We start from the raw sequence: 24,451 nt of genomic DNA on the forward strand, positions 1-24,451 counted from the left end.
GCAAACAGCACTGGGTGAAAGGACCAATTTTATGTACAAATGTATACCTTTATAATAAACGGGAACACCACCCAAAGAGAGTTTATGCCTGGACCAAGGATTATTTGCTACGCGTTGGGAACACTTTGCCGTCCACACTGAGGGTAATAGGATAGCCTCCACAATAACTATTAGTTGTATATGGCAATAATAATGGACCTCATTCGCGGATTCGAATATACTCGCTTCAAAAGTATGCGGATTCAGTGACCCAATCCGCCCGGTTCGTGTAAACGAAAGGTCGATCCAGACACATTTCTCTCAGAAATCAGGCAATCTAGGGTTCGTGTAAACAGGGCCGTTCATGTAAGGTGACCCAGGCTACTGTGACCAGGGCTGCTACCCCCCGCTGACCATCCATGGCGTCCCGGTGGACAACCGGAGGTCCTCTCAGACCTTATCCCCTCTGCTAAAGATGAGTAGCCTCTGTAATATAGCAAAAGCTATTAAATCCTCTCCTTGCCTTTTTTCACTGTCAAGTGTGTTGCTAATTCCAGTCCCTCTCTCTCTCCCCCTGGACAGGTGCAGTGGGTTTCACTCGAGCGACAGGTCGACCCCCAGGTTGTGGAGCTCCCCCTCACTTTTCCTTGCTGTGTGCACAAAGGTTGCCTTATTTTGGAGTGCAGTGCATATTTGTTTTATGCACGTGTGGTGTGTGTCTTCTGGGCCTTTCCTTTCCCCCTCTCGGAAAGTCCTGCTCCACTTATCCTCTACTTGTCCTGGCCACTGGTCCATCAGTAAGGCTTCGGCCATCTCACATACTCTGTATTGGGGTCGTAGCCCACTGGCTGCCATTGTACGTTTTTATTGTATGTGTGGGTACTTGAAGTAACCCTGGGTGGTTGGTTGTGTGAGAGGCAACAGCCTGTGCTGGAATTGTGTCCTGTACTCTTTTATCCCTGTTCTTATACCTGTCAATACATTATATTTATGGAACCCATGTCTCTGGCCTGAGTGTTACGAAGTTGTGTTTGCCTTGTTAATTCTAAAGGTAAGCTTAGTCTAGTTTTGGTCCTAGGGTGACTCCCTAGGTGGCGTAGTCGACATTACCATTCTATTGTAAAATGTCATCGCCACTGTCACATGTTGCTGCTGTAGTATATTATAAAAAGTACAACAGCTGCAGAGAACTGTTAGTCATTTTCAATCAGGGTAATTCCCACACCTGCAGCTTTCCGATACTAGAGCACACACTACCTGCGTGAGTCGCACGTCAGTCGGGAGTCATATAGAGTCGAATCTATTTTTCATATTACATAAACTGATACCTTTCACTGAAATATGAATAGCCCATTATAGTTTGTAAACATTTTAGCAATTTCATGAAAAGCGAAGTGGAGTACTATACATGTGTACAATATAGTAGGCTATAATTATGTTTTATCGATAAGTTAGTCGTTTTTGGTTGCGTGTGCTTGCAGCTTTAATGCAGTACTGCTGCGTCTCAGTTGCGTGTGTATTTACACCGTCGACGTTTCTTCTGCGGTGCTGCTACTGCCAGCCCCATCTTTCTGCACTGAGTTTGTCTTTGATAATGACTGTCAACACAACACAGTCAGTTTGGTATCATCCATCGTTGATGAGCGGTCTGAAAAGTCCAGAAAGTTGACCAGTTGTAGGCCTACTTTTATTTAGTTGTACAGTTGACTTAAGTATTATTGTAAAGTAGTAGCCTGATTATTACATAATTATGTGTGAGATGTATCAGACAATAAGACACATGTGTATTGTGGCATGGATTCTTTTGATAATATATTGAAAGGGGTCTAGATTCTAGAACGACATCCCTGCTAGATGTACTTCACACCAAGAGGGGGCAGCATTGCACTTGGACAGGAAGAAAGGAATTACCACGCGCATGTGCAAGTAAAGGTCATGTTAGTGGTGGTGTTACATTGACAGTATCTTGTACTTGCCAAGATGGTAAGTTCGCGAAATTCTTCCGAAGTATGACACAATTGTATGTGTAACCTTTATGTTATATAGACTGTGCTAACTTGTGAAGAACAGCTAAAGTAGGTTATGCTTTTTTTTTACAGCTTAAATCGATTCAGCTGGGTCGCTTTGCGATCTGTCCATTGATTCAATATCGGGGATACGTGTATTGCTCTGCAGGAGGCAGAATCAGTCAAGCCCTGCCTCGGATCCCAGTGCATACGCACGCAGGACTCTTCATGAGACCAACATTACCATACGTGCATAGTGCCCCTCCAATCTCCCACCACAAGACTGTTGCACACTCTGTTGATCTGTCCTCGCAAAAATATACCTTGATTTATACATTTCCTACCATTGGAGTTTTACGGGCGCTGTCTAAATTTAAAGTAATTCAAACTGGAATCACTGCGGTCGTACTTCCCCCTATATACTACCTTTTCCTCCAAGGAGATGTTTCCCTCTCCCTTGTGAGCAACAGCACCGCGATAGCAGTGTTAGTTGCTTTCATGCTGTACTCCATCAGTCACTTCGCCAAACGAGTCGTGGGAAGGATGTACTTGGACTCTTCTGGAGCTACGCTCAAGGTGTCGCACCTAACTTTCTGGGGCCGTCGCAATGAACTGTACATGCCGGTGAATGATGTCATGACAATAAGCGATGTCAGCAACCCAAACGAGACGATTTTCTACTTAAAGCGATATAGTACCACCGACAAAATGTATTTCTCTACCCGCATAGGACACGTGGTTGATAAGAGTGGATTTGAGAAGGTCTTTGGCACTTTGTCTTAAAAAAAATTGTTTTGTTTTGATTCTTTTTTATTAATTCTTTTTGTTAATTATGTAGATGTGCAATGTCTAGAAAGTCAATGACAGATAATATATGGCAGAAACTGATACAGTAAGTCTCATATATGTTATAGACAATTTTTTACATGCTTTTCAGAAGCATTTTCAAACTGACTTCCTTGATTTATTAAACAATAACAGTGAAACTGAAAATGTGTTATTATTTTGTTTACATAGTGAAGGTGATGCATGTATGGCTTTCAGCCTGACCAAAGAAGTTAAAAGAATTACAATGCATAAAATGTATGGGTATATTTAGCAACATTGAATAATGATTGGCATTGCATCAGAAATGCATCATTTGACAGCAAAAACAATACAGCATATCTATTGTTGTAGGTGTGCTATTGTTCATAGTATGGCAAGATAAAAATGTCATGTGGAAGTCTTCCCAGCCCTTTACTTCATGTCAGCCAAGGCATCATTGAAGATGTTCAAGAAGAGTTGTGCGTGATGTTCTTTGAACACCAGGGCAGGTCGAAATCTGATGGACTGGGTGCCACAGCCTCCCAGTACAACACCTTAGCAAGACAAAAAGAGGAAGGTAAGAGCTCTGAATAGGATGTACTGTTTGAATACTACACCTTTGTTTTCCCATGTTGCATGTTTGGGCATCGGCCCCAGCCATGCTTCTTACCCTTGTTTCTGGCCTTGAGGATGAGCTTGTTGCGCGTGTCCTCATCCTTGACGTCGATGGCACAGAATGTCCCCAGTCCTCTGGCTTTACTGAGGAGATGAGGATAACGAGCCTGGAGTGAAAGGTAGAACAAAACTCAGAGATCAATATAACTGCAAGCAGCAATAGGGGGGCCAGTCAGCCCAATAGGGCATATAGTTGCCATGGAGACTTGATGTCACCAGGTCACGGGCATGGCTGTAAGCACTCACAGCATGTGAGTCAATTGACCAAAGTTTGGTCGGGCTAGGAGCTCACTTCCTGTTTGATGGCATTGCCGACGAATTTGATAGTCTGTAATGGACAAATCTGTCAGATAACGTTTGTGAGACTTTGTCAAGATCATCTGAGCCAAATTTGGTGAAGATTTGGCCAGGTTTGTGGCTCCTGAAACCTAAATGTTTTTGATTAAATCCAATACGGCAGCCGCATATATATGGTTCACATGATAGGTTTGTAAAGGACAATTCTCCCAGACCATTGGCGGAATAGGTGTCCGAAGGTTTCAACGTGTTTGTCTCTCTGCGCTTTGCTGAAAAATAATATTTATTAAAGCACCCTTCATGGTACAACCATAATTAATCTGACTCCATTTTAATCAGTCTGACTCCACTCAATTAGGAACTCAGCATTAGCTCCTGGCTTTTAATGTATATTGCTTCCTGTTAGGTAGGTTGCCCTAAAGTCATTTGTTTGGATACCCACAATCTATTTTGATGAATACCCCTCTTACTTTGTAGTAACCGGTTTCTTCTAGGGAAAGTGTCGCACAGGATTTTGCCACGGCCGATTTCGTATCTTTTGGCATATGGTGTTTGGGAAAGTATACAACTCATTTTAGATCTGCACATTCCAAGATCATGTCTATCACTTTATTTGGTTGATATGCCAGAAAAACTAACAAGAAATGATAGATACCTGTTGAAAATATTCAGGGAAGCAGCAAAGAAAGCAATTACACATAAATGGTTACAGACCGACTTACCTACTGTGGATAATTGGATAAATATTATTAAAGAGATCCATGAGATGGAGAGACTAACCTTTTTATTACGACTGAGAAATGACTTGTATATCGGAAGATGGACTAAATGGATTCTGTATGTGTTTAAGTAGGGTTGTGATTGTTGGTTGACTTTGATATAATTTGCCATTTCATTTTCCTTCCTGCTGCTGCATATTATGTAAATTCTTACCTATGAATGCTGTAATGCTGTAATGACCTCACTTCCGATTTGATGGCTTTGCTGCTGATTGGCTGTGATGGGTAAAAGCTTTTGCAAATCGAAAACCCAACAAATAACTTTAGTTAGGCTTCGTCAAGATATCGTCTCGTCTGGCTTGTGAACAATAATCATAGTTTTGGATAAAATCCAATATGACGGAAAAAACAATATGGTAGAAATGTATGCCACAGTGTGCATTAAACTTTTCTTGATCCAAGGAATCTAACGGTGCATCAATTTTGAAAATGAGCCTACAGTTCGCTTCGACCTGTTGCTGGCACCAGAGTGCTCGAGGCTCAGAATAATGGGATTGTCCCCAATCAGTGTGGCACATTGTGGCCCCTCAATTACATGTCCGTCACTCACTCCCTCACACATACACAAACAGATTTGGAGAGAAATGAATGCAGAAACCGATGTCTCAAATGCACACTGCTGTGTTTCCACCTTCTAAAAAAACCCCGGGCACACCGTAACTAAACTAAACCAAACTGAGAAAGTGTGTTCTACTGCTACTACTGCTGTTGCTGCTGGCTATGCTACATCTGCTGCTATCCTGCACCAAGCCCCTTGTAAACAGTACTGATGTTTAGGGCTGAACGATTAATTGCATTTGCGATTTAATCGCGATATGATAGAACGCGATTTTCTAACCGCAACGTTCGCGATTAAAAACGTGATCTAAAAAAAAAAAAATTATAATTTTTTTTTTTTTTTTTTTTTTTTTAAGATGGTAAATTTTGCACAGTGTTTAAAAAGTGCATGCCGTGTTTATTCTTACAATTACTTTGTTTACATTACTTAAATGCACAGTGGCAAAGCCACCGATTTGTTGTTCTTGATTCTGTAATGAGCAGTTAAATACAAATTTGAATTGTGGTAAATAATATTTTACACTAAATGTATCTAATATTGTGTTGGTCATATTGAAATCATTCATTACGATTTGTTGGGAAAAAAATTAGGATAAAACAAAAAAATTGCATATTAAATCGCAATCGCAATATTGGGGGGAAAAATCGCAATTAGATTATTTCCCCAAATCGTTCAGCCCTACTGATGTTCCCTTCTCATGGCATGTGCTAACAAACATAGGATTGGATGTAATGTCTTCTCACCTCCAAAAGATGCATAAGTGCAGCCCTTACTATCAGGTGCACATTGTGAACATTTGGTAGATCAACTTTATTGCTACAACACTGTAGACTGATTGTTTGGTTTTCTAAACGTTCACACTATGTGTGTGTATGTGTATGTATATGTATGTATGTATGTATGTGTATTTATGTGTATGTATGTACAACATCTCTTTTTCCTCCTGAAGCCTACCTGTAAGTCGTACAGGCCATTGAGCATGACATGACCCGTTCGCTTCACCTGGTCCATCAGATTCTCGGCTCTCATCACCTTCAGCACCTCAGACAGGAACATGTTCCTGGTAGGATCCCCCATCCAGGTGTTAAAGATCCTCATGGGCTGAGGAGAGGAACAAACACATATTAGATTAAGGTCTGTATTTGTCTTCTTTTTTTTTTAAGGAAGACAAATACATGGACTTCTATGGGCGATAACGTCACTTTGATGCAATCTTGCTGCAAATAGATGGAGAAGGACAGAGATGAGTTCCGTCTCAAATCCAAATAGCATTGTGCTGCTACTCAGAACCTCACTCAATTCACTCAAAATCACTCAATGATCACATTGAAATGGTCGGCCACCGGATCGCTATACCTTGTCTGGCTCAAACTCATCTTTGTAGAAGTACCCCCCCGTCAGCAGTTTCTTGCTGAAGGAGACGATGTCTGCCGGGTCATCCAGTCCCCAGTGCTGGTGAGCCCAGAACAGTCCGGTGGAGCCGCCCCCCGTTTGGACCTCATCCACCAGAAATGCACTCCCATGCTGTTGGGAAGAGATGGAGATCAACAACAATATTCAGACTGTGTGGTCAATTCTCAAGGTGTACATGCTAAGGTCAAAAGATACAGGACACAGCTACTGACACAATAAACGTTGAATTCTCTAGAAAAGATGTGCTATAAGGTAATAATGTTGTCCCCAGCCTCTATCCGCTCTCCACACACACACAGACGCACATTATAGTTCCATGAGGCTTATGAATGACATGATTGAGACTTCTCTGTTTGTTAAAGTGTGCTATATAAATACAATTATTATTATTATTATACAATTATTATTATATTATTATTATTATTTATGATCATGGTAGAATTCAAACCTTCTTAGCAATGGCTCGGAGCTTCCTGAAGAAGTCAGCAGAGGCGTAGTTGTCCCCTCCCTCCGCCTGTATGGGCTCAATCACAACGCCTGCTACTGGTTTGCCTTTCTCCCCCCATTTAACGATAAGGTCCTCCACCTAGTGACAGAGATTATCAGGAATGTTATAGAGTTTCAAATGAATGTGTTCACTCTACTGTTCATCTCGCTACCAGTGAAGGAGGCACAGACACAGATAGCAGTAATGAGCCAGTGGATATGAACTATTAACACCTTGATCTGTGTCTGCTTATAGTCAGTCTGAAAATATTTCTTTATGTGTATGTGTGACATATTAGCATATTATAGCATATTTTAGGGCTTATTGCCATAGCCTAAGACTAACATGGGAACATGACCAGGTCAACATTGTGTTGTCTATTCAGTGTTGTCTCCTCAGTGTTGTCTATTCAGTGTTGTCTCCTCAGTGTTGTCTACTCAGTGTTGTCTACTGAGTGTTGTCTACTCAGTGTGGTCTACTCAGTGTGGTCTACTCAGTGTTGTCTATTCAGTGTTGTCTCCTCAGTGTTGTCTACTGAGTGTGGTCTACTCAGTGTTGTCTCCTCAGTGTTGTCTACTGAGTGTGGTCTACTCAGTGTTGTCTATTCAGTGTGGTCTACTCAGTGTTGTCTACTCAGTGATGAAAACTGTGTGGGGACTCCACCTCCTCCAAACATCTCTTCTCTTCCTGCGCATTCTCTCGCTCATACTGAGACAGCGGGTATCGCAGTTTGGGAAAGGGCGCCATCGGCCAGTCAAATGAGGGCACATCCAGCTTCTGAATGGCCTTGGTGTGCGTGGTGGACAGGCAGCCTGTGGAATATGGAGGTGGAAGACAGGAGAAGGAGTGACGTCTCAGGAGCCTGCTGTCTTAAGTTAACGACTAGACTTTGGTGATCCCATAACAATCACAGTGCATTGAAAGTTGATCTATTAGCCTTTTCCCAAACCCTGTTGGCAATAAGGAAGCAATGTCTTTGCTCTTGAATACATTTACACATTCTTGTTGTGCCAGTTTCAGTTCTTCGATTGTTTGCTAGTGTTGCTATTAATGTTTGTATGGCTTCATCTAGCGCTAACACTGCCACCATGGTTGTAACCACATTTCAAACAAAAGCTTTGCTTCAATGTCATCACACTTAACCACTCCCATTATGGTTTCATAATGCATCATAATTTTAATGTATCATTCGTTGTTAGTAAGGTTGAGAGTTTTTCTTTACCCATAGTTCTGCCGTGGAATCCTCCCATGAAGGACAGAATACTGAGCTCAGGACAACCAGGAGCCTTTTGGGAAGAGTACCACTTAGTTTTAAATACAGAAAATATGGGAAAACCTACTATATGGTAAACAACATCAACGGTCTGTCACTCTTACCTGGTTAATGACACTGGTTGTCATCTCTTCAGGAGTTGCGTTACTGTGACCTCTTTGTTTAGTCTAAAGAGTGGACGAGCATTTTATTGCCATGTTGTTTAAATCAGCAGAATCAGTTCTAGACTTATAGTAAAACAGCATCATCAGTAACAAGCTTGCTATACTTCACTGGCTTTTACAGATTATTGAATTCGACTTACTCTGTACCAAATGAAAATGGCTTTGTAGGCGTTTTCATTGGCGCAGGAGCCACAAGCCATCGTCTGCACACGTTTGAAGCCCTTTGGGGCTACCTGATGAGGAGGCAGACATGTATGATGAACTAGCCTTGAACCACCACCAGATTTAGAAATGAAGAGAAAAGCGCTGCCTGTTTTCAGTCAGTTATTGACAAAAGAGGGTTGGTACTCACTGAGAGTAACCCGTCCAGCAGTTTTTCTGGAAACATCCGGGGCGGAAGCATACCCAGAGCTGGCCGGTTAACAAAGGCACTCTGAAAGAGATGTAAACCTCCTTTCATATTACGTTTGATGATACTTGATTTTAACTAGAACTGGTTTTCCTACTCATGTAACTGGTAGTGAATGCATTCGTTAGCCTTACCAGATTATGAGGATCGGTCACGACCTTCACAAGGGCAGGATGGTTGTACCCTGCAAATGAATAAAGTATGAAGGCCATCATTGATTGTATACACCTATTGGGATATGTTCATCCAATGAGAATCACTGACTAACTACCTTATGCAAACATAAAACCTCTAGAGAGAGGATCTTGTCTTCACTCTTACCAATAGGTATGGAGGCGATTTGAGTGTAGACATCTAGCATGCGGTTTCCATCCACATCCACCAGGTAGTTCCCCTTGCTCTCTTCGTAATCACAGAAGAAGTTCAGCGACTGGACATTCTGAGGGAGAAGAGACCAGAGCAGACTGTGCTGAAGTCACCCCTCTGACTGAGTTCTACACTGATGTAGTTCTACATGCCCCACTGCTTATTCTACACTGATGTAGATCTACATGCTCCACTGCTTATTCTACACTGATTGGACTGACATTTGGACTCAAATGAATTCAGTGTAGGCTGTGCTGCTAGAGCATTTCAGGGGGAAATTGTCTTTCCCATTATTAAAAGGATTAAAAAGCCTAACGCGATTTGTACCAGGTCAAGATCAGTGTCTGTGTCTGTCCAACATATTCGTTGTGCTCACCTGGATCTCTCCCAGCTGTTTCTGCAATGCCTGGGGGTGGGTGGGGTGGGGGGTGGGAGGGGGACGACAGTTAAGACAGGAATGTTACAGGGTGACCCATGCTGGCAAAGCAAAACATCCTGTACGCTGTCCTCAGGGATAAGTTCATGTACTCATCAACCTCACTACAAACGTGATAACTTATTAACCACTAGGTGGGCAGTGTGGTTGTGACCATTATTCCTTACAAATATCTGGTAACCATTCACAGGGAGAGAATAGCTAAATCAGTGTCATAGTAGATATTTGATATGTCACATGTGATATTTGTGTAGAGTACCAGTGACACTGGCCCGGGGACCGCAGTCTTCATATGAGGGCCATCATACTCAGACTCTTCCAGGGTCTTCTTGACCGATGCTGCTTGACTGATATGGCGCGAACCTGCAGCAAAAACACAACAAACTGAACTGAAACAATGAGAGTAAACACATAATGTTTGGCGGTAACACCCCAACCGGTTATCAGTATTCCTGAAAACAGCAAAAATATTGAGAAAATTGCTGGAGAGCCCCACACTTTATGTGTGTTGCCCTCACCTGAGCAGCCAGAAATGTTCATACCCTTTGAATGTTTAGTTTCTCTAAGGTACTTGTAGATTACTTGTAGGTACTATAGATTATTTTGAATGTGTAACTGATTTAGTAACCTGCACCTGACAAATACATTGTGATGCTCAGATGCACTTTTGCCTCTGCTGAAATTCTTAACAAGAGTCGTATTACAAGGTAACACTGTCGACGCAAAGCATGACTAGGATTTGTTTCATAACCAAAAAGATAGGTAAAGGTAAGACATGTAAGTCTTCAGGTACTTGGCTAATCACCTGGGTTGGACAAGCTGTGGCAGAACTGTCACATTGTGTTATACAGCGTTAGACTGCCTTTCAGTCTCTGCGTTGGACCGAATGGTCAAACTGAGCTCACACAGCCTCCTGCCCCCCCGGTCCCTGCATCAGTTTGGACAGACAAGCTGGGAGTGAAGCAACACATGGCAGCACTACATGCCACTGTGCCACACAACCAGACTAGTAACAGGATGTGTCATGAGTTATAGGTATCCAGCAGAAATGACCAGAGGTCAGCCTACTTAAAGGTTTCCATTTTAGATGAGTAAACGAAGGTGACGTGACCTCATGTAAATAAGCAAACAAAGGTAACACAGGGGCAACAATGTGAGTCCAGTCCAGTCCAGTCCTGTTTACGCCGTAGTGTATGTTACTGAACAGACGAAGAGCGCCGCCCCTCCTCCTGGCTCTTCTCCACTCAGAGGAGGATTGTCTCCGCAAAACAGGAACACTGAACCAGGGGAAACTGGCCAGTGTAGTTGATGATTAAAAAACATGATATTGTGTCCTCACCTCTCCACCGAGCTCCCTGCCCTATTCACCCCACATATGTGCATTTCAGGTGGGCTTGTCTAAAACAGTCATTTTGATTTGATTTTGCATTATGCTAAAATGTAACCTCCCCACAGATATGTTTTCAATATGGTAATAGTAAGCAATGTCATAGGTCGAGCTCTTTTTGTAAACGTTTCTGCCTCATGATACCACTGCATCCATAAGTTAATATTTGCTGTAGCTCCACCCACTGAGACACAGAAATACTCCGGGCACGTAGCGTTGAGGGATAATTTCGTTGCCGCGTGCTGGGAGGATGGGAGGAGAAGCACAAAGAGTAACTGATGACGTATTTCATTGTAAACGGTAAACTGCTTAATCAACATTTCTACCACAGTGAGTGTGTTTATGCAGGCATTGAATTAACAAAATAAATGTGTTCTTTCATTGTGACAAGTGGTATAAACTTGATTAATTCCATGGTTTAAAAACGTTATGTGGAGAACTAGCAAGCAACGGCTTACGGTTTAATGGAATATATTTTAACCAAGTAACCTTATATAACCCATCCCATACTAACAGCCTACAAATATGTGCAATATAAAAATAAACCCATCGCCCCTCATGAGAACTAATTTACACGAGAGTAAAAAACAAACAACTGCAACAAAAAATACCCCCTTAACTGCTACGGTACAGACTGCCAAATCAGCTGCTCGCTGTGTGTGGCTATGTGCATGTAGTTCAGTATAATCAGCGCTGTATAATAACTGTCCCACTCACACTGTGTGTTGTGGCTATGTGCAGTGCAGTATAATCATTGCTGTATAATCACTGTCCCACTCACCCTGTGCTGAGACCCAGACACTGGAGCGCAGGGCCAGGCATCGGCTGTAGAGGCGAGAGGCCATGTTCCACCGCTGCAGCAGAGCAACCTGTCCAAGAGGTCCAGTGATTGGTAGAATTAGAGAAGTGTTCGAGATAGGCCTAATACAGTAATTAAGAAGGAGCACTGTTGCTGATGATCCGTCTTAGCTGTACAGTTTTGGACTTATCGTTGTCCTTAAGTATTGGTGTTTTTGTCCTTCTCTTTTGGGGTTGAAAATGTTTAAAAATGTTTGTCTATCGGTGCGTTCGTAAATTTTCATCTGCCACTGAAAATGGAATGACGCCTCTGAGAGCAGGTGTAGTTGTAACACTCCGCGTTGTTGCTCAAAATAGGCAGGAGTGACTGATTTTATTATGCAGCATACTCTCTCGTGTCTGTATTTACCTCACTAATTCAAGCAGATGTGCCATTTTCTCTGTAAACGCCGTAGCTCTCCCCCTGTAGCCTACTCCAGTTTACGTCTCCCTCGACGACTCATAATTTTCGGAAATCTATGATCACATTAACCTGTTCCGTGTTGCTGTCATCAATTGTGCAGTCAAAATCTTGCACAGAACATAGAAGTTACACATTTGCCCTAGAACGCCTTCTGTCTATACCTTTAGACAGAGATTGAAACAATGCTGAAATGCATACTTTAAACATACTTGCTGATGATATCACACATCTGTCTGTGAGTTTCATCGGATTACGTTAGACACCTGAGAAATTAAACGTGTTACAACTGTCCCCGTGTTACAACTTGGTCTCTCCTAGTTCGAAAAAACGGAGCGGTCCATCGATATGTTGTGCTGGGCAATTTGTGGAATACTTTCTGTAATTCCCCCGCAACTTTCGCACTTACCCAAAAAACGTCCAGTTAGAGTGACGTCACGCTCTGTTGCTCTCTTCAGCTGGAGTGCCCAGAGTGCGCTCTGAACGCTCCGAGTGTGATGCTGTGAAGCGTCCGAAAAACCGAACGACGGTCCTACGGCATTCCGAATTGACGAACGGTTTCAAAGCGCCAGAGTAAATTTATGTGGCAGTTTACAAACTAATCTCCAGTGTCCTGACACCTCTGTGCATCAACCATGATCGATTGTGTGCAGACTTCATCAAATGCAAACGGTTATTAATACATCAATTCAAGAAACAGCACGTTGGTGGGAATCTGATAGACATTAACATAGTTTGAATTTGCTGCAAATATTGGCATGGCGTTAGGCCTACATTATCTACATTACATTATCTGAGAGAAACTCACTGTATGATGTTGAGGTCCAATTAACAGGTTTCAGCCAAGTTGGTAACGGTGTCACTGTCGTACTGATTGGACACTGTGGGCTTTTAAATTCTGAATGATGGGGGGGGGGGGGGGGGGGGGGGGGGTGCTGGGCAGTCCTCTCTTGTCTATCTGGTTTAGGCAGGAAACATCTTGTAAGGAAATTATGAAGGTAGGCTAAACCCGTTTCAAAATGCGAGAGCTTGTAAACTTGATGCAGAACAAAAATCTGAAATCGTGTGTTTGAATTATTAACTTTTATAAAATATTAATGGAAATGTGAGCAGACTTTTAAGTCACAGAAAAAACAACACATGAGATCTTGTGGAGAAAATCTGAACTTGCATGTTGAAATTTTCACTCATAGAAAATATTCAAACACCCGTATTATGTATGTCACAGACAAATATACACAAGTGTGTAGATTGATGTCTACATTAATACAATGACAGTTGCTAACTTTTAATCCTACATTTACTTTTTTTTTTTACTTGAGTCCATTGTCCAGTACAAGCACAACTTATGATAGCAACCTCTCCAATCGGTCCCTTCACTTCACAAAGAGCGCTTCGTCTTCTGATTGGTTCCAGAGTTACACGTGCAAGTTGGTTTTGCTACACATTTATCGCAAGAAGTATTGCAAGTGTTGCAGGGAGGGACTGATTCCTAGAGGTTGTCTCACCAGGTTGTGGTTGAATATTGTACAGTAACAACATTTTAACATCTTCAGATCTTCAGAGTTCAGATTTTTGTTTATTTCAGCGTGGAGACACCCTGTGTGTTGCTCCGAGCTATTTGCTCTTACTGAAACAATGACATGGGTGGGTTACAGAGTAAAATGGGTCAGAATACATCGTTCATGTCTGACACGACAGGAAAAACAGCAATATTCGTTTCCATAAACTGTCAGTATTGGAAGTAGCCGTGTTTTCACCATCAGATCAAATTCAGTCAAGTTAGTACGTTCCCAGGCCAGTTGCATTTCCATGTCACTTCCAGGGCTTGATGGTGACAGTATTGTCCTAAAACCTGATGACAACATGTCATTCACGCTCATTTCACAAGCGAGTGGGAAGTTCAAGTTAAGGTATCATGCATTAAAGTCTGGATGCCAGGCAACTACAAAGGCACCTTAAGAATAAGTTAAGGAAAGGAATATAATAGAAACGGAAGTGGATGTTTGTTTGATGTTTCTGATCTTCGCATTGTGGAGTGAACAGTTTACACTCAAATAAAGCTTATCCTTCATAACGTAAACAGACTCGTCAGCAGTGGCGGCGCCAGACATTTTATTCTGCAGGTGCTATGGGGGAGCTCGGCGTTTTACCGAGGGTGCTATAAAATGAGGGTGATAGCCTATGTGTCACATGGTTCTCTACTACAGTGCCTCACCAGCCACGAACCTCACCGCACGTCACTGTTAAGTGTTGAGTGCGGTAGAAGGTAGAATGCCTACGGAAAAGAGAAGGATTGAAGAGAGAGAGAGAAGCAGCAAAGGGGAGCACATCTTTGCAGAGTTGGTTACAAAAAAGCAAACCAGCAGGTGAGACAGAGACATTGCATTGTGATAAAGATGACAATGTGTAGGCTAATTAATTAATGTGAAACAGGCTCATATTTCCAGACTAATATTTTAAGCCTACTAATGGCAATTTATTACAATACATTTAAGATGAGGAGCAACCACAAGCCTCCAGACCAGAGGAAAATGTGGACCAGGAGACACATAGGACAGGTAGACCTAAGTGCTGATCACCAAATATGAGATGAAAGGACCATGCTAGAAAGTACAGGGATAAAGAGCCATATGCTAAATAATTGTTGTCTTAAAAAAGTATAGACTATTTTAGAGATCCTTTCAAAGATCTTGCCTGAGCAGAACAGAAATAACATACCACTGCTTCTAGTGGGCCTTATAATAGTAATGGTAATAACAATAATATATAATTGGACAGATGATGAGCCAAGTAGGCTACATCAACTGCAGACAAAGACCAAGAGCCAGAGCCAGACCCAGATGAGAACAGAACAGACTTGGAAAACAGGGAATGGAGAGACGACACAGAAAGTCAGGACAGGATGCCAACAAGGGAGGATATTGAGATGGAGAGTGAGGCAGAATCAATGAATACAGATTTAGATTTTTTGCTGAGATTGAGTAATCCAACAGATCCAGCTCATGTACAGAGCAATAATATTAAATTCAATCAGGCAATTCATCAAATTTTCACCCAGGCATGGCCATCCTATTGTGAAGTTCCCAAAAAATGCAGAAGGGCGCTCTTTTCAAGCCCACTGGTATGATGATGACCCCTGGTTGGAATGTTCTCCACATAATGATGCCATGCTCAAAGGAATTGCTGTACTTGAGTGTTTTATTTATTACTATAGACCCTGTTCTTCTCAGTTCTCCATACAGTCCGTGTGATTCTTTTTTTTTTGCCGGGTGGGGCTGCCCTTTTTTCAGGTCAGAGCAATGGCCCTTCAAAATTCCTGTGCACATCCCTGGTTACAGGTGTTTATACACTAATGAAAAGATAACTATGAATACTATAGTCACTTTCTGCTATTAGATTCCCATAAATCCTACACACTGTCTTTTATTTATTTGTATTTACCTCTTGTAAATAATCTCAAGCGGCACACCTGCCCCACCTGCAGTTCCTTCATGGCTCACACTTTGGGAATCAGTTATTCAATCAGTCAAAGAATGAAGCAGAATCATCAGTTACATTTAAATGTATTTATTTAGCAGACCCATTTATCAAAGCAGCTTGTAGAGTGCAGACACATCTTCATCGATATGTGTGGTGGTATTAGAACCTCGTTCTACCAGATGAGGTACAGCAATGCATCTGTTCAGGTTGACATTACAGTGGAACATCCCTGGCTAACTCATCTCCCGTTCTTCTTCTCCCACTGCTCTCTGCAGCAGAACACAGTGTTTGTACTGTATGTATGCAGACCCATTTGGTGTTATACTGCACCCTAGTGGCCAGATCCTTCATGGATCGATAGCTTTAAAGGTTGTGTCACGTGTGCAGCAGTTAACTTCCTATCTCCTCCTTTCTCTTCTTCCTTTCTCAGACTTTGAGGGTCTTCACTGTCTTCTCTGGAACACAGACATATCAATCATTTGACTATTTAAAACACACACAAGATATAGCTGGCTGTACTGAAATTCTGAATGATTTGGTATTATGGTACGGAGTGATAGATGCTCCATCATATCCATGGAATGAATGGATTCTGGTATCAGTTGCTGGAAAACAAACAGGTTTAGAATTGATCCAGCTTGTTGTTAAAGAACACTGTGGATATTGCTTTTAAAATCTCAGCTTTAAATCTGTTTCTCCACCATATCCCACTTGTGTCTGCGACACAAACAAGTTCTAGATTAGTTAAGCATTGCCATTTATGCCCTATCTGTCTGCTTTGAGTTTGCCTTTGATAATGGCCATCAATACACAATCAGTTTGGTGTCATCCAGAAAGACCAGGAGGTGGACCAGGTGTAGTTTTATTTAGTTGTACAGTTGACATTTATAACCCTCATTCAGGGCGATGACATGAGAGAGACACTACTCATTTATCAATATAATGTAACAGGTATTAGCATATGCCATAATGTTGGTCATATTAGTTGGTTTAATGCTAGATTTAACTTTCAATAAACAAGTTGATATTACATGTGCTGGTATTAGCATATGCTAGCTTTAAGTGCATTAAGTTGGATTCAGCGTAGTGATTGGAGGTGGAGCTGAACTAAGCACCCTCTTCAGCATGGTGATTGGAGGAGGAGTTGAACTAAGCAGCCTCTTCAGCATGGTGATTGGAGGAGGAGTTGAACTAAGCAGCCTCTTCAGCATGGTGATTGGAGGAGGAGTTGAACTACGCACCCTCTTCAGCATGGTGATTGGAGGAGGAGTTGAACTAAGCAGCCTCTTCAGCATGGTGATTGGAGGAGGAGTTGAACTACGCAGCCTCTTCAGTGTGGTGATTGGAGGAGGAGTTGAACTACGCAGCCTCTTCAGTGTGGTGATTGGAGGAGGAGTTGAACTACGCAGCCTCTTCAGTGTGGTGATTGGAGGAGGAGTTGAACTACGCAGCCTCTTCAGTGTGGTGATTGGAGGAGGAGTTGAACTACGCAGCCTCTTCAGTGTGGTGATTGGAGGAGGAGTTGTCTAGCTGCCAATTTATGCAGGGGGTATATGGGTAGCAGAATAGCTTTGCTTTTGCACCCCGTCTTTAATGGATAGGACTTCTTGAAACCATACGAAACGACAATTTATTTTTGTCTTCTCTTATTTTATTTACATTATTTGTCTTTGCAAACATTCAAAGTTTCATTTAGTTTTAGTTTTACATTCTCTTCATGTAGACCTGATACTTTTTCCATACTAGTTACAATGATTATAATTATATTAATGCTGTATTGACAATGGTAATAGTAGTGGTACTGGTAGAGACTCGAAGATTTTCGTTATTATCAACGTTATTTTCTCTTCTTTCCCACACGCTGTTCAGCCAATACTAGGCTGATACTGTAAGCCCCTCCTTGAAACTTGCAACTTCATTAAGTGCAATGTGTATTTTTACTGCCCAAAATGTCCAAAAGTCCTTTTTGACCAAAAAAGTTGTCATTCTTAGGGAACAATAGCATCTCTATCAGTATTCTTGTGCTTGGCATGCATCTTCATTGATTCAGGTGTGTTTATGTATGTTTATATTTGAAAGACCAGGAAATATTAACACTGATGATACAAAAATGGTACAAAAATTTGTCAGACCAAGTCTTCCTTTATTCAGTGTGTGGACCAAAAAACTTTCACCTCCAAGGACCAGGAAATAGAAGCAAAACAATGTGATCTCATAGTTAAGCCTTCATCACAAATCATGTCGACATGTTTTTTAAGCGTTTGAAATATTTGATATTTCCACATGGCTCTGTAAGAAGGGGTTGACAGGTTGATTAAGGGTTTTCATTTTCCCAGCAGGAGGTGCCAACATACCAGATACAAATACATAACAGAAAACCTATGAAACATTCAAACCTTCAGGGGATATAATCATACCTAGCTGCTCAGAGGATGATGGCCACACACATGGACTCAAGATGCTTTATATCTTCCCCTTAAACACCTAGTTTGTTAAGTCCTGGCAAAATAATGAATCACATGGAATTTGGTGTTTACACTGATGGGGATCACACAGAGAGGACGAGTGGAGGGGTTTACACTGATGGGGATCACACAGAGAGGACGAGTAACATTGTCACGTCCAGAGGGGGGTTACCTGCAGCCCACAGAGACCAGAATTCTCATGTTTCAGAGATCTATGTTAAAACTAATCTATTCAGCAGCAGGACTGATACCACTGTACCACTCAGACTGGGACCATTCAAATGATCCCAAACATGACAAAGAATTACAAACAAACATTATTATACACATTATTATATGTAATTTATTTATTACACATTATTATACAAACAAACAGGTATCACATGTTCAGTTTACAGCAATCCATTCAATGGACCAAAAGCTGTAAGCGGTCAACTGCTTCCTCAAGGGAGTCTTTTCTGTTAAGCTTTCTAACGGTGAGTGTTGTTAGTAGGTAACCCCAATGAAGAAAAAGATGGCAAGCCACAGCTACAAAGTGAATGGGGTTTATATGATGTTTGATGAGGTAATTGTTGAACAATAAAGTGCTAAAAATACAAAGCGCCGAAGTGCTGCAGATACTTTCAGAGTAAACATGTAAGGAACGGGTCCCCAGATAGAGCATGATAATAATTACTGATGTTCACACTGCGGCCTTGAGGACAATAGATTGATAAATTATCAGGGTTTCTCTCCATTTATTCGGCTGTTTGTTTGTGTTTCTTTTTCTGTCAATTTCCTTCTTTCCTTTCCATAACCCTTGCTTTACTAAAAAGTCCTGGGTAAGAGTTCAAACAACCACCTTTCGTAAAACCGAAACTGAATGCAAACTCTGCCTTTAAGAAAATGACAGCAGGGACTGACCACAAAAAGGTCTGATTTTTCCCTGATTTTCTTATCAAACTCAGGAACATGGACTTGGGATGGCACAGTCGTGTGTGCCCTGGCCTCCTCATCCTCCAGTAGTCCAGTGTGGCTCCTTCAGAAAGAGCATAATCCTCTTCATGGGGAAAGTCAGGTGCTGAAATACCACAAACAATATGTGTTTTGATAAGACATGATCAAGTTATAACATCCTCATCCAGCAAGTGGGGTTCTTATCATGGTATACAGGTCCCCACTCTGGCATCTCAGGGCAGCAGTCTCTGCAGTAGTGAGGTGGTGTAGCCCAGCAGTAATAGAGAGGTGGCACTGTGGTCAGTTGGTCCAGAAGGAGAACAGGTCATTTGGCAGTCCTGTCTGGATCAGTCTGTTCCATAAGCACCTGGAAAGAAACAAACTGGATGAGATCATGTATTACTCTTTGAACTTGTCCACCAACTATTCATTTATACTCCGTGTAAAACAGCCAGAATTTGTGGTCTGGGGAACACTGAATTAATTCCGTAATCTTGCAGGCCTTTAACAAAACATTCATCCCATGATAGCTCAGACTATTAAATAAAATAAAGTTGGTGACTGCAATGGCAAGATTAAACAACAGTTGGAGTATATGGGTTAAGAAAGGGATTACTGTTGCCATGTTCCTAAAGAAAACACTATTGTGAGAATTACATGAAAAGGTTTTTGTATATCCAATTCACATTTCACGCCTTTATTGGATTACATCTAATTCCTAAAGACTAACACAATTACATGAATACAATTAGAATTGCAATAGTGTTTCTTGATTCTAACTTTATTTCTTTCTTGTAGGAAAATAGTGTTTTACAGAAAGCATGAGATTCTGGCAGAAATATGGATAAAAGCAAATTCAGTCAGAAAATGAGTGATAAAAAGTAGGCTACTCACCATCAACATTATTAATACTAATATATGGCCATGAAAGCCATTCAGACCGTTTTGATCACATGATTGCTGCCATTTAATTCCCTCTGTTCCTATAGAAATACAAACATTGTGATCAGAAAGACAAAAAAACCTGACACAGATACTGTAGGACATAAATTGACATAAGCTTTAATGAATACCTGTACCTCTGTTGTTACAGTATGGCCTGACTTCTGTTGTGTGTCGTATTTCAAACATGTGTCTGCTGAACAAATACATAAAAAAAAAAAAAATGAATATTTAAAATAGACAGCGAAACAGAACTGTTAGTTTGCATTTAATGTGCGTTGTCATGAAGTAAATATTCTGGACTGTTAATTACAATACACTAGTAAGAAGCAATTAACATCTTAACAATCTTGCAGGCCTTTAACAAAACATTCATCCCATGATAGCTCAGACTATTAAATAAAATAAAATAAAGTTGGTGACTGCAATGGCAAGATTGACAACAGTTGGAGTATATGGGTTAAGAAAGGGATTACTGTTGCCATGTTCCTAAAGAAAACACTATTGTGAGAATTACATGAAAAGGTTTTTGTATATCCAATTCACATTTCACGCCTTTATTGGATTAGATATAATTCCTAAAGACTAACACAATTACATGAATACAATTAGAATCGCAATAGTGTTTCTTGATTCTAACTTTATTTCTTTCTTGTAGGAAAATTGTGTTTTACAGAAAGCATGAGATTCTGGCAGAAATATGGATAAAAGCAAATTCAGTCAGAAAATGAGTGGTAAAAAAGTAGGCTACTCACCATCAACATTATTAATACTAATATATGGCCATAAAAGCCATTCAGACCGTTTTGATCACATGATTGCTGCCATTTAATTCCCTCTGTTCCTATAGAAATACAAACATTATGATCAGAAAGGCAAAAAAACCTGACACCGATAGGACATAAATTGACATAAGCTTTAGTGAATACCTGTACCTCTGTTGTTACAGTATGGCCTGACTTCTGTTGTGTGTCGTATTTCAATGTGTCTGCTGAACAAATAAATAAAAAATGTTTTGAATATTTAAAATAGACAGCGAAAAAGAACTGTTAGTTTGCATTTAATGTGCGTTGTCATGAAGTAAATATTCTGGACTGATAATTACAATACACTAGTAAGAAGCAATGAACACAAAATAACAAACAAAATTAACACAAATTTTTAAAAGATGTGTGTATATGTGTGTAAACAAAAACGAATCATATGCTTGTGTCCTTATCAATCTTCTCGACAGTGGCAATCATGATAACAGTAGGCCTTAATAATGGAAAAAATGTAATCATAAGAAACATTAACATTACTACCTTGTTGAGCTTTTCTTTTCCTCTTCCTTCTATTATATATAACATGTACACATGTAGCAGCTAGGACTGCAACACCAGCTATGATACCAGCTACAATGGCACCAGTGTGTTGTCTTTGACCACAATCAGTGTCATAAGAGGATGATCCTTTTAGGACAACAAGTCCAATCAACTCACACCTACAGAGATCACATAAATAGTTACATTTTAGATACACAAGTAAATAACTTAGTGTATAATCCTTGCTAAACTTGGAACATTCCAAGTGAATGAACGTACCGTGTGTGTGGTCTGCAGGATGTCAATGATCCATCTGAGTATGTGTCGCCTACACAGTCACCACACACAGTATCTGTGGATGCTGTACCTGCATGGACAGACAGAAATAAAGGAAAACACACATCATCCACTATGGACGCATGTTTTAATACCACAGATGGAGACTCCATCAGAAAATGGGGTTCAATCAGTAACAAGCTTTTATTCTTTATAATGATGCGCATCAAGGGAGAGAAGAAGGTTTCACATGAAGATTCCTCCCACGTCTCTAATCAGACAAGGGTTGAAACAGACTGAATTCAAGTATCCTACCAGGTGGACAGAAGGGGGTGTTATTCAATAGTCCCAACCCTGTGTCTATAAGGTAATTACAGAGGATTGTCTAACCTGTCTCGTTGATGTACTGCCCTGGTGAGCACTTTGTGTGTTCTGCAGCTCCTTGGCAGCCATCTTTGATTGGGTCAGTACAGTAGTGACCTTCCAGAGGCTCACAGAGTGTGTCTGAAGTGGAGCTGCATGCCCTCTTCACTCTTAGACCTTCACATATATTAGGAAATACAGTTATTTATAAAGGTGATTGCACCTATATTAGGGTTGGTTGAAAAACATTTCAATTGCAATCAACAATGCAAAGAATTTATGTAAATAATATACATAGAATGCACGAAAAATAAACTAATAAGGAAGGTAAACCAAAACTGTTGGAATAATTGACTTACTCGAGTCACAATCTGTGCAAGATTTACAGGACTCCAGTCCATTGGGTGCATCAGTGTAGGTAGATGACAAGCATGGACCACATGTCGTCAAGGTGGACACAGTGCAGTGTCTCTGTGCATAATAACCTTTAATGAGTAAATACATAGTTAATACGTAAATCAGACATGGGTTTATCTCATTGATGCAACATGAAGAAAGCTCTAACGAAGGAGCATGTCATGTACTATGACACAGTTACTACTGCTACTCACCAGGAGCACACATGGGGCAGCAGATCTGCCCTTTAAGATATTCAGTTCGACCACAGGCAGGAGAGGCCCCCAACTCGGTCAGCTGGATGATCAGAACTATAATCGCCAACTTCACCATGATTTCACCATCAGCTTTTGGTTCAATTGACGTACAGATGGCGTTTGTATAGCTGTGCAACAAACTCTTGTCCTACAGTTTCACTGATGCATCTGTCAAACCAATGAAGAGACAGTTTATTTCATTGCCCTCTTAATTTTCTTATTTCTAGTTTAATTTGTGCTTTTCTATTGTCAGGGCTCTTTACACAAGTTTAATACCAACTCTTACAAATGCATAAGTGTCAGATTAGTACAGGTTAGAATGTGTCATATGGAACGGTCATCCAAATTAGCTTCATTGGCCAGGTATGTTGATGCTTACAAAAAATTGAGCTCTGGTCATTGGTGGCCCTTAAAACAATATAGTCACTATACAATTTACAGATTAGGTGCATATTACATACAGATAATTTAGAAAGAAACAAGCAATACAGATTACCGTAAATCCTTAAATTGTGGCCGGGGCTTTTATTTACTTAGGCTGCACAGCGCACCGGCCTGTATTAGGGGCAGGCCTTTATGTTCCAAAAAGTTCCGTTGATTTGAATGGGGCACCCCAACGTTAGCAGGTCTGTAATTTCTTGATATTCACCACTGCGAAAAGTTAATGACCGCTGTCATTGGCAACGGGTTTTGTGCTTCTATGCACTTTCATATCATTCCGCAAGAAGTCCGGTCATTTAACGTAGCGGAAAGTCATTGTAACTTGAAGTCAGCAAGTAATGGGTTGCTACGCAACACCTGGAACGTTAAAGTTATATTAGCCTGAAGAACATTTTTTTCAAAGTTCAAAGTTCAAAGTACTTTATTTGTCATTGTCACAAAAACAACGAGACAGTAGAGGCAGCAACAGACAGCTAAAAATTTAAATTGCTGTGGACATTAACTGCCACAGCTAAATAATAATAAATAACAATCAATGAATAGATAAATAAATATCCCTGAGTAAATTAAAAAAAGAAATATATACATTGAGGTGCATCAATAGTTGCAGGGTGGAGTGTTAAGAGTGCAGTCTATGAGGGCGGGCCGGGGCGGAGGTGGGTTGGTTTTGGGTGAGCTGTTGAGAAGCCTTATTGCACGAGGGTAAAAGCTCTTTGCCATTCTGGAGCTGCGCGCTTTTGTTGATCTGAACCTTTTCCCTGACGGGAGTAGCGGGAACAGATAATGGGCAGGGTGGGAAGGGTCCGTGAGGATGCGATTTGAACGCTGCAGGCATCGGGAGGAGGAGATGGAATAGATGTCGGGCAGCTCTGCTCCGATGATCCTGCCTGCTGTTTTAATCAGCCTCTGGATGGCTGCCTGCTCCGCCTTTGTCCAGCTGGAAAACCATACGTTCAGGCAGTATGTCAGCACACTCTCTATAGCGCAGCGGTAGAAGTTGCTCAGTAGTCTCTGAGGAAGGTGTTCTTTCCTCAACTTCCGGAGGTAGAAGAGGCGTTGCTGGGCTTTCCCCAAGACGGAAGCTGTGTTGTTTTCCCAGGACAACTCCTCCGTCAGCGTTAGACCCAGAAACTTAAAAGAGGTGACTCGCTCAACCTCTTCCCCGTTGATGTAGAGTGGGAGATGGTGATTGTGCTGAGCAGACTTCCGGAAGTCAATGATCATCTCTTTTGTTTTCTTTAAGTTGAGACTGAGGTTGTGCTCAGAACACCAGCATTTTTTTCTTAGCGGAAA

The 24,451-nt window shown here is 41.2% G+C and overlaps 3 protein-coding genes across 3 annotated transcripts; 1 reads left to right on the forward strand and 2 right to left on the reverse strand.

Moving 5' to 3' along the window:
- Positions 1 to 1,844: 1,844 nt before the first annotated feature.
- On the forward strand, positions 1,845 to 2,978 carry tmem186 (transmembrane protein 186). Its single transcript, XM_031563862.1, has 2 exons — positions 1,845 to 1,962; positions 2,079 to 2,978. Exons 1-2 carry the CDS (start codon positions 1,960 to 1,962, stop codon positions 2,766 to 2,768), a joined length of 693 nt encoding a protein of 230 aa, XP_031419722.1. The 5' UTR covers positions 1,845 to 1,959; the 3' UTR covers positions 2,769 to 2,978.
- A 20-nt stretch (positions 2,979 to 2,998) lies between these two features.
- LOC105900204 (4-aminobutyrate aminotransferase, mitochondrial-like) lies at positions 2,999 to 11,882 on the reverse strand. The gene is made up of 15 exons (XM_031563861.2): positions 11,819 to 11,882; positions 9,910 to 10,013; positions 9,591 to 9,620; positions 9,170 to 9,287; positions 8,983 to 9,032; positions 8,792 to 8,872; positions 8,580 to 8,672; positions 8,380 to 8,442; positions 8,225 to 8,288; positions 7,666 to 7,814; positions 6,964 to 7,101; positions 6,459 to 6,626; positions 6,057 to 6,203; positions 3,463 to 3,574; positions 2,999 to 3,346 (listed from the first exon to the last, which is right to left on the reverse strand). The coding sequence occupies exons 1-15, from the start codon at positions 11,880 to 11,882 to the stop codon at positions 3,225 to 3,227; spliced, it is 1,503 nt and encodes a 500-aa protein (XP_031419721.1). The 3' UTR covers positions 2,999 to 3,224.
- Positions 11,883 to 18,368: 6,486 nt separating this feature from the next.
- On the reverse strand, positions 18,369 to 22,583 carry LOC105900203 (tumor necrosis factor receptor superfamily member 14-like). Its single transcript, XM_042703839.1, has 5 exons — positions 22,424 to 22,583; positions 22,092 to 22,241; positions 21,705 to 21,792; positions 21,513 to 21,604; positions 18,369 to 18,415 (listed from the first exon to the last, which is right to left on the reverse strand). Exons 1-5 carry the CDS (start codon positions 22,566 to 22,568, stop codon positions 18,369 to 18,371), a joined length of 522 nt encoding a protein of 173 aa, XP_042559773.1. The 5' UTR covers positions 22,569 to 22,583.
- Positions 22,584 to 24,451: the final 1,868 nt, after the last annotated feature.

The sequence above is a fragment of the Clupea harengus genome, chromosome 26 (assembly GCF_900700415.2).
Source record: "Clupea harengus chromosome 26, Ch_v2.0.2, whole genome shotgun sequence".
In the NCBI taxonomy this organism is placed as follows: Eukaryota; Metazoa; Chordata; class Actinopteri; order Clupeiformes; family Clupeidae; genus Clupea; species Clupea harengus.

Excerpts from the sequence above, each read along its gene's own strand:
- LOC105900204 (XM_031563861.2), bottom strand. The coding sequence starts at position 11,882 with ATGGCCTCTCGCCTCTACAGCCGATGCCTGGCCCTGCGCTCCAGTGTC. Across the intron at positions 8,673-8,791 it reads TGCTGGACGGGTTACTCTCA|GTAGCCCCAAAGGGCTTCAA; the intron begins GTGAGTACCAAC and ends CCTCCTCATCAG. Across the intron at positions 8,289-8,379 it reads CAACCAGTGTCATTAACCAG|GCTCCTGGTTGTCCTGAGCT; the intron begins GTAAGAGTGACA and ends TCTTCCCAAAAG.
- LOC105900203 (XM_042703839.1), bottom strand. The coding sequence starts at position 22,568 with ATGTATTTACTCATTAAAGGTTATTATGCACAGAGACACTGCACTGTG. Across the intron at positions 21,793-22,091 it reads GCAGTACATCAACGAGACAG|GTACAGCATCCACAGATACT; the intron begins GTTAGACAATCC and ends CTGTCCATGCAG. Across the intron at positions 21,605-21,704 it reads TCCTGCAGACCACACACACG|GTGTGAGTTGATTGGACTTG; the intron begins GTACGTTCATTC and ends TGATCTCTGTAG.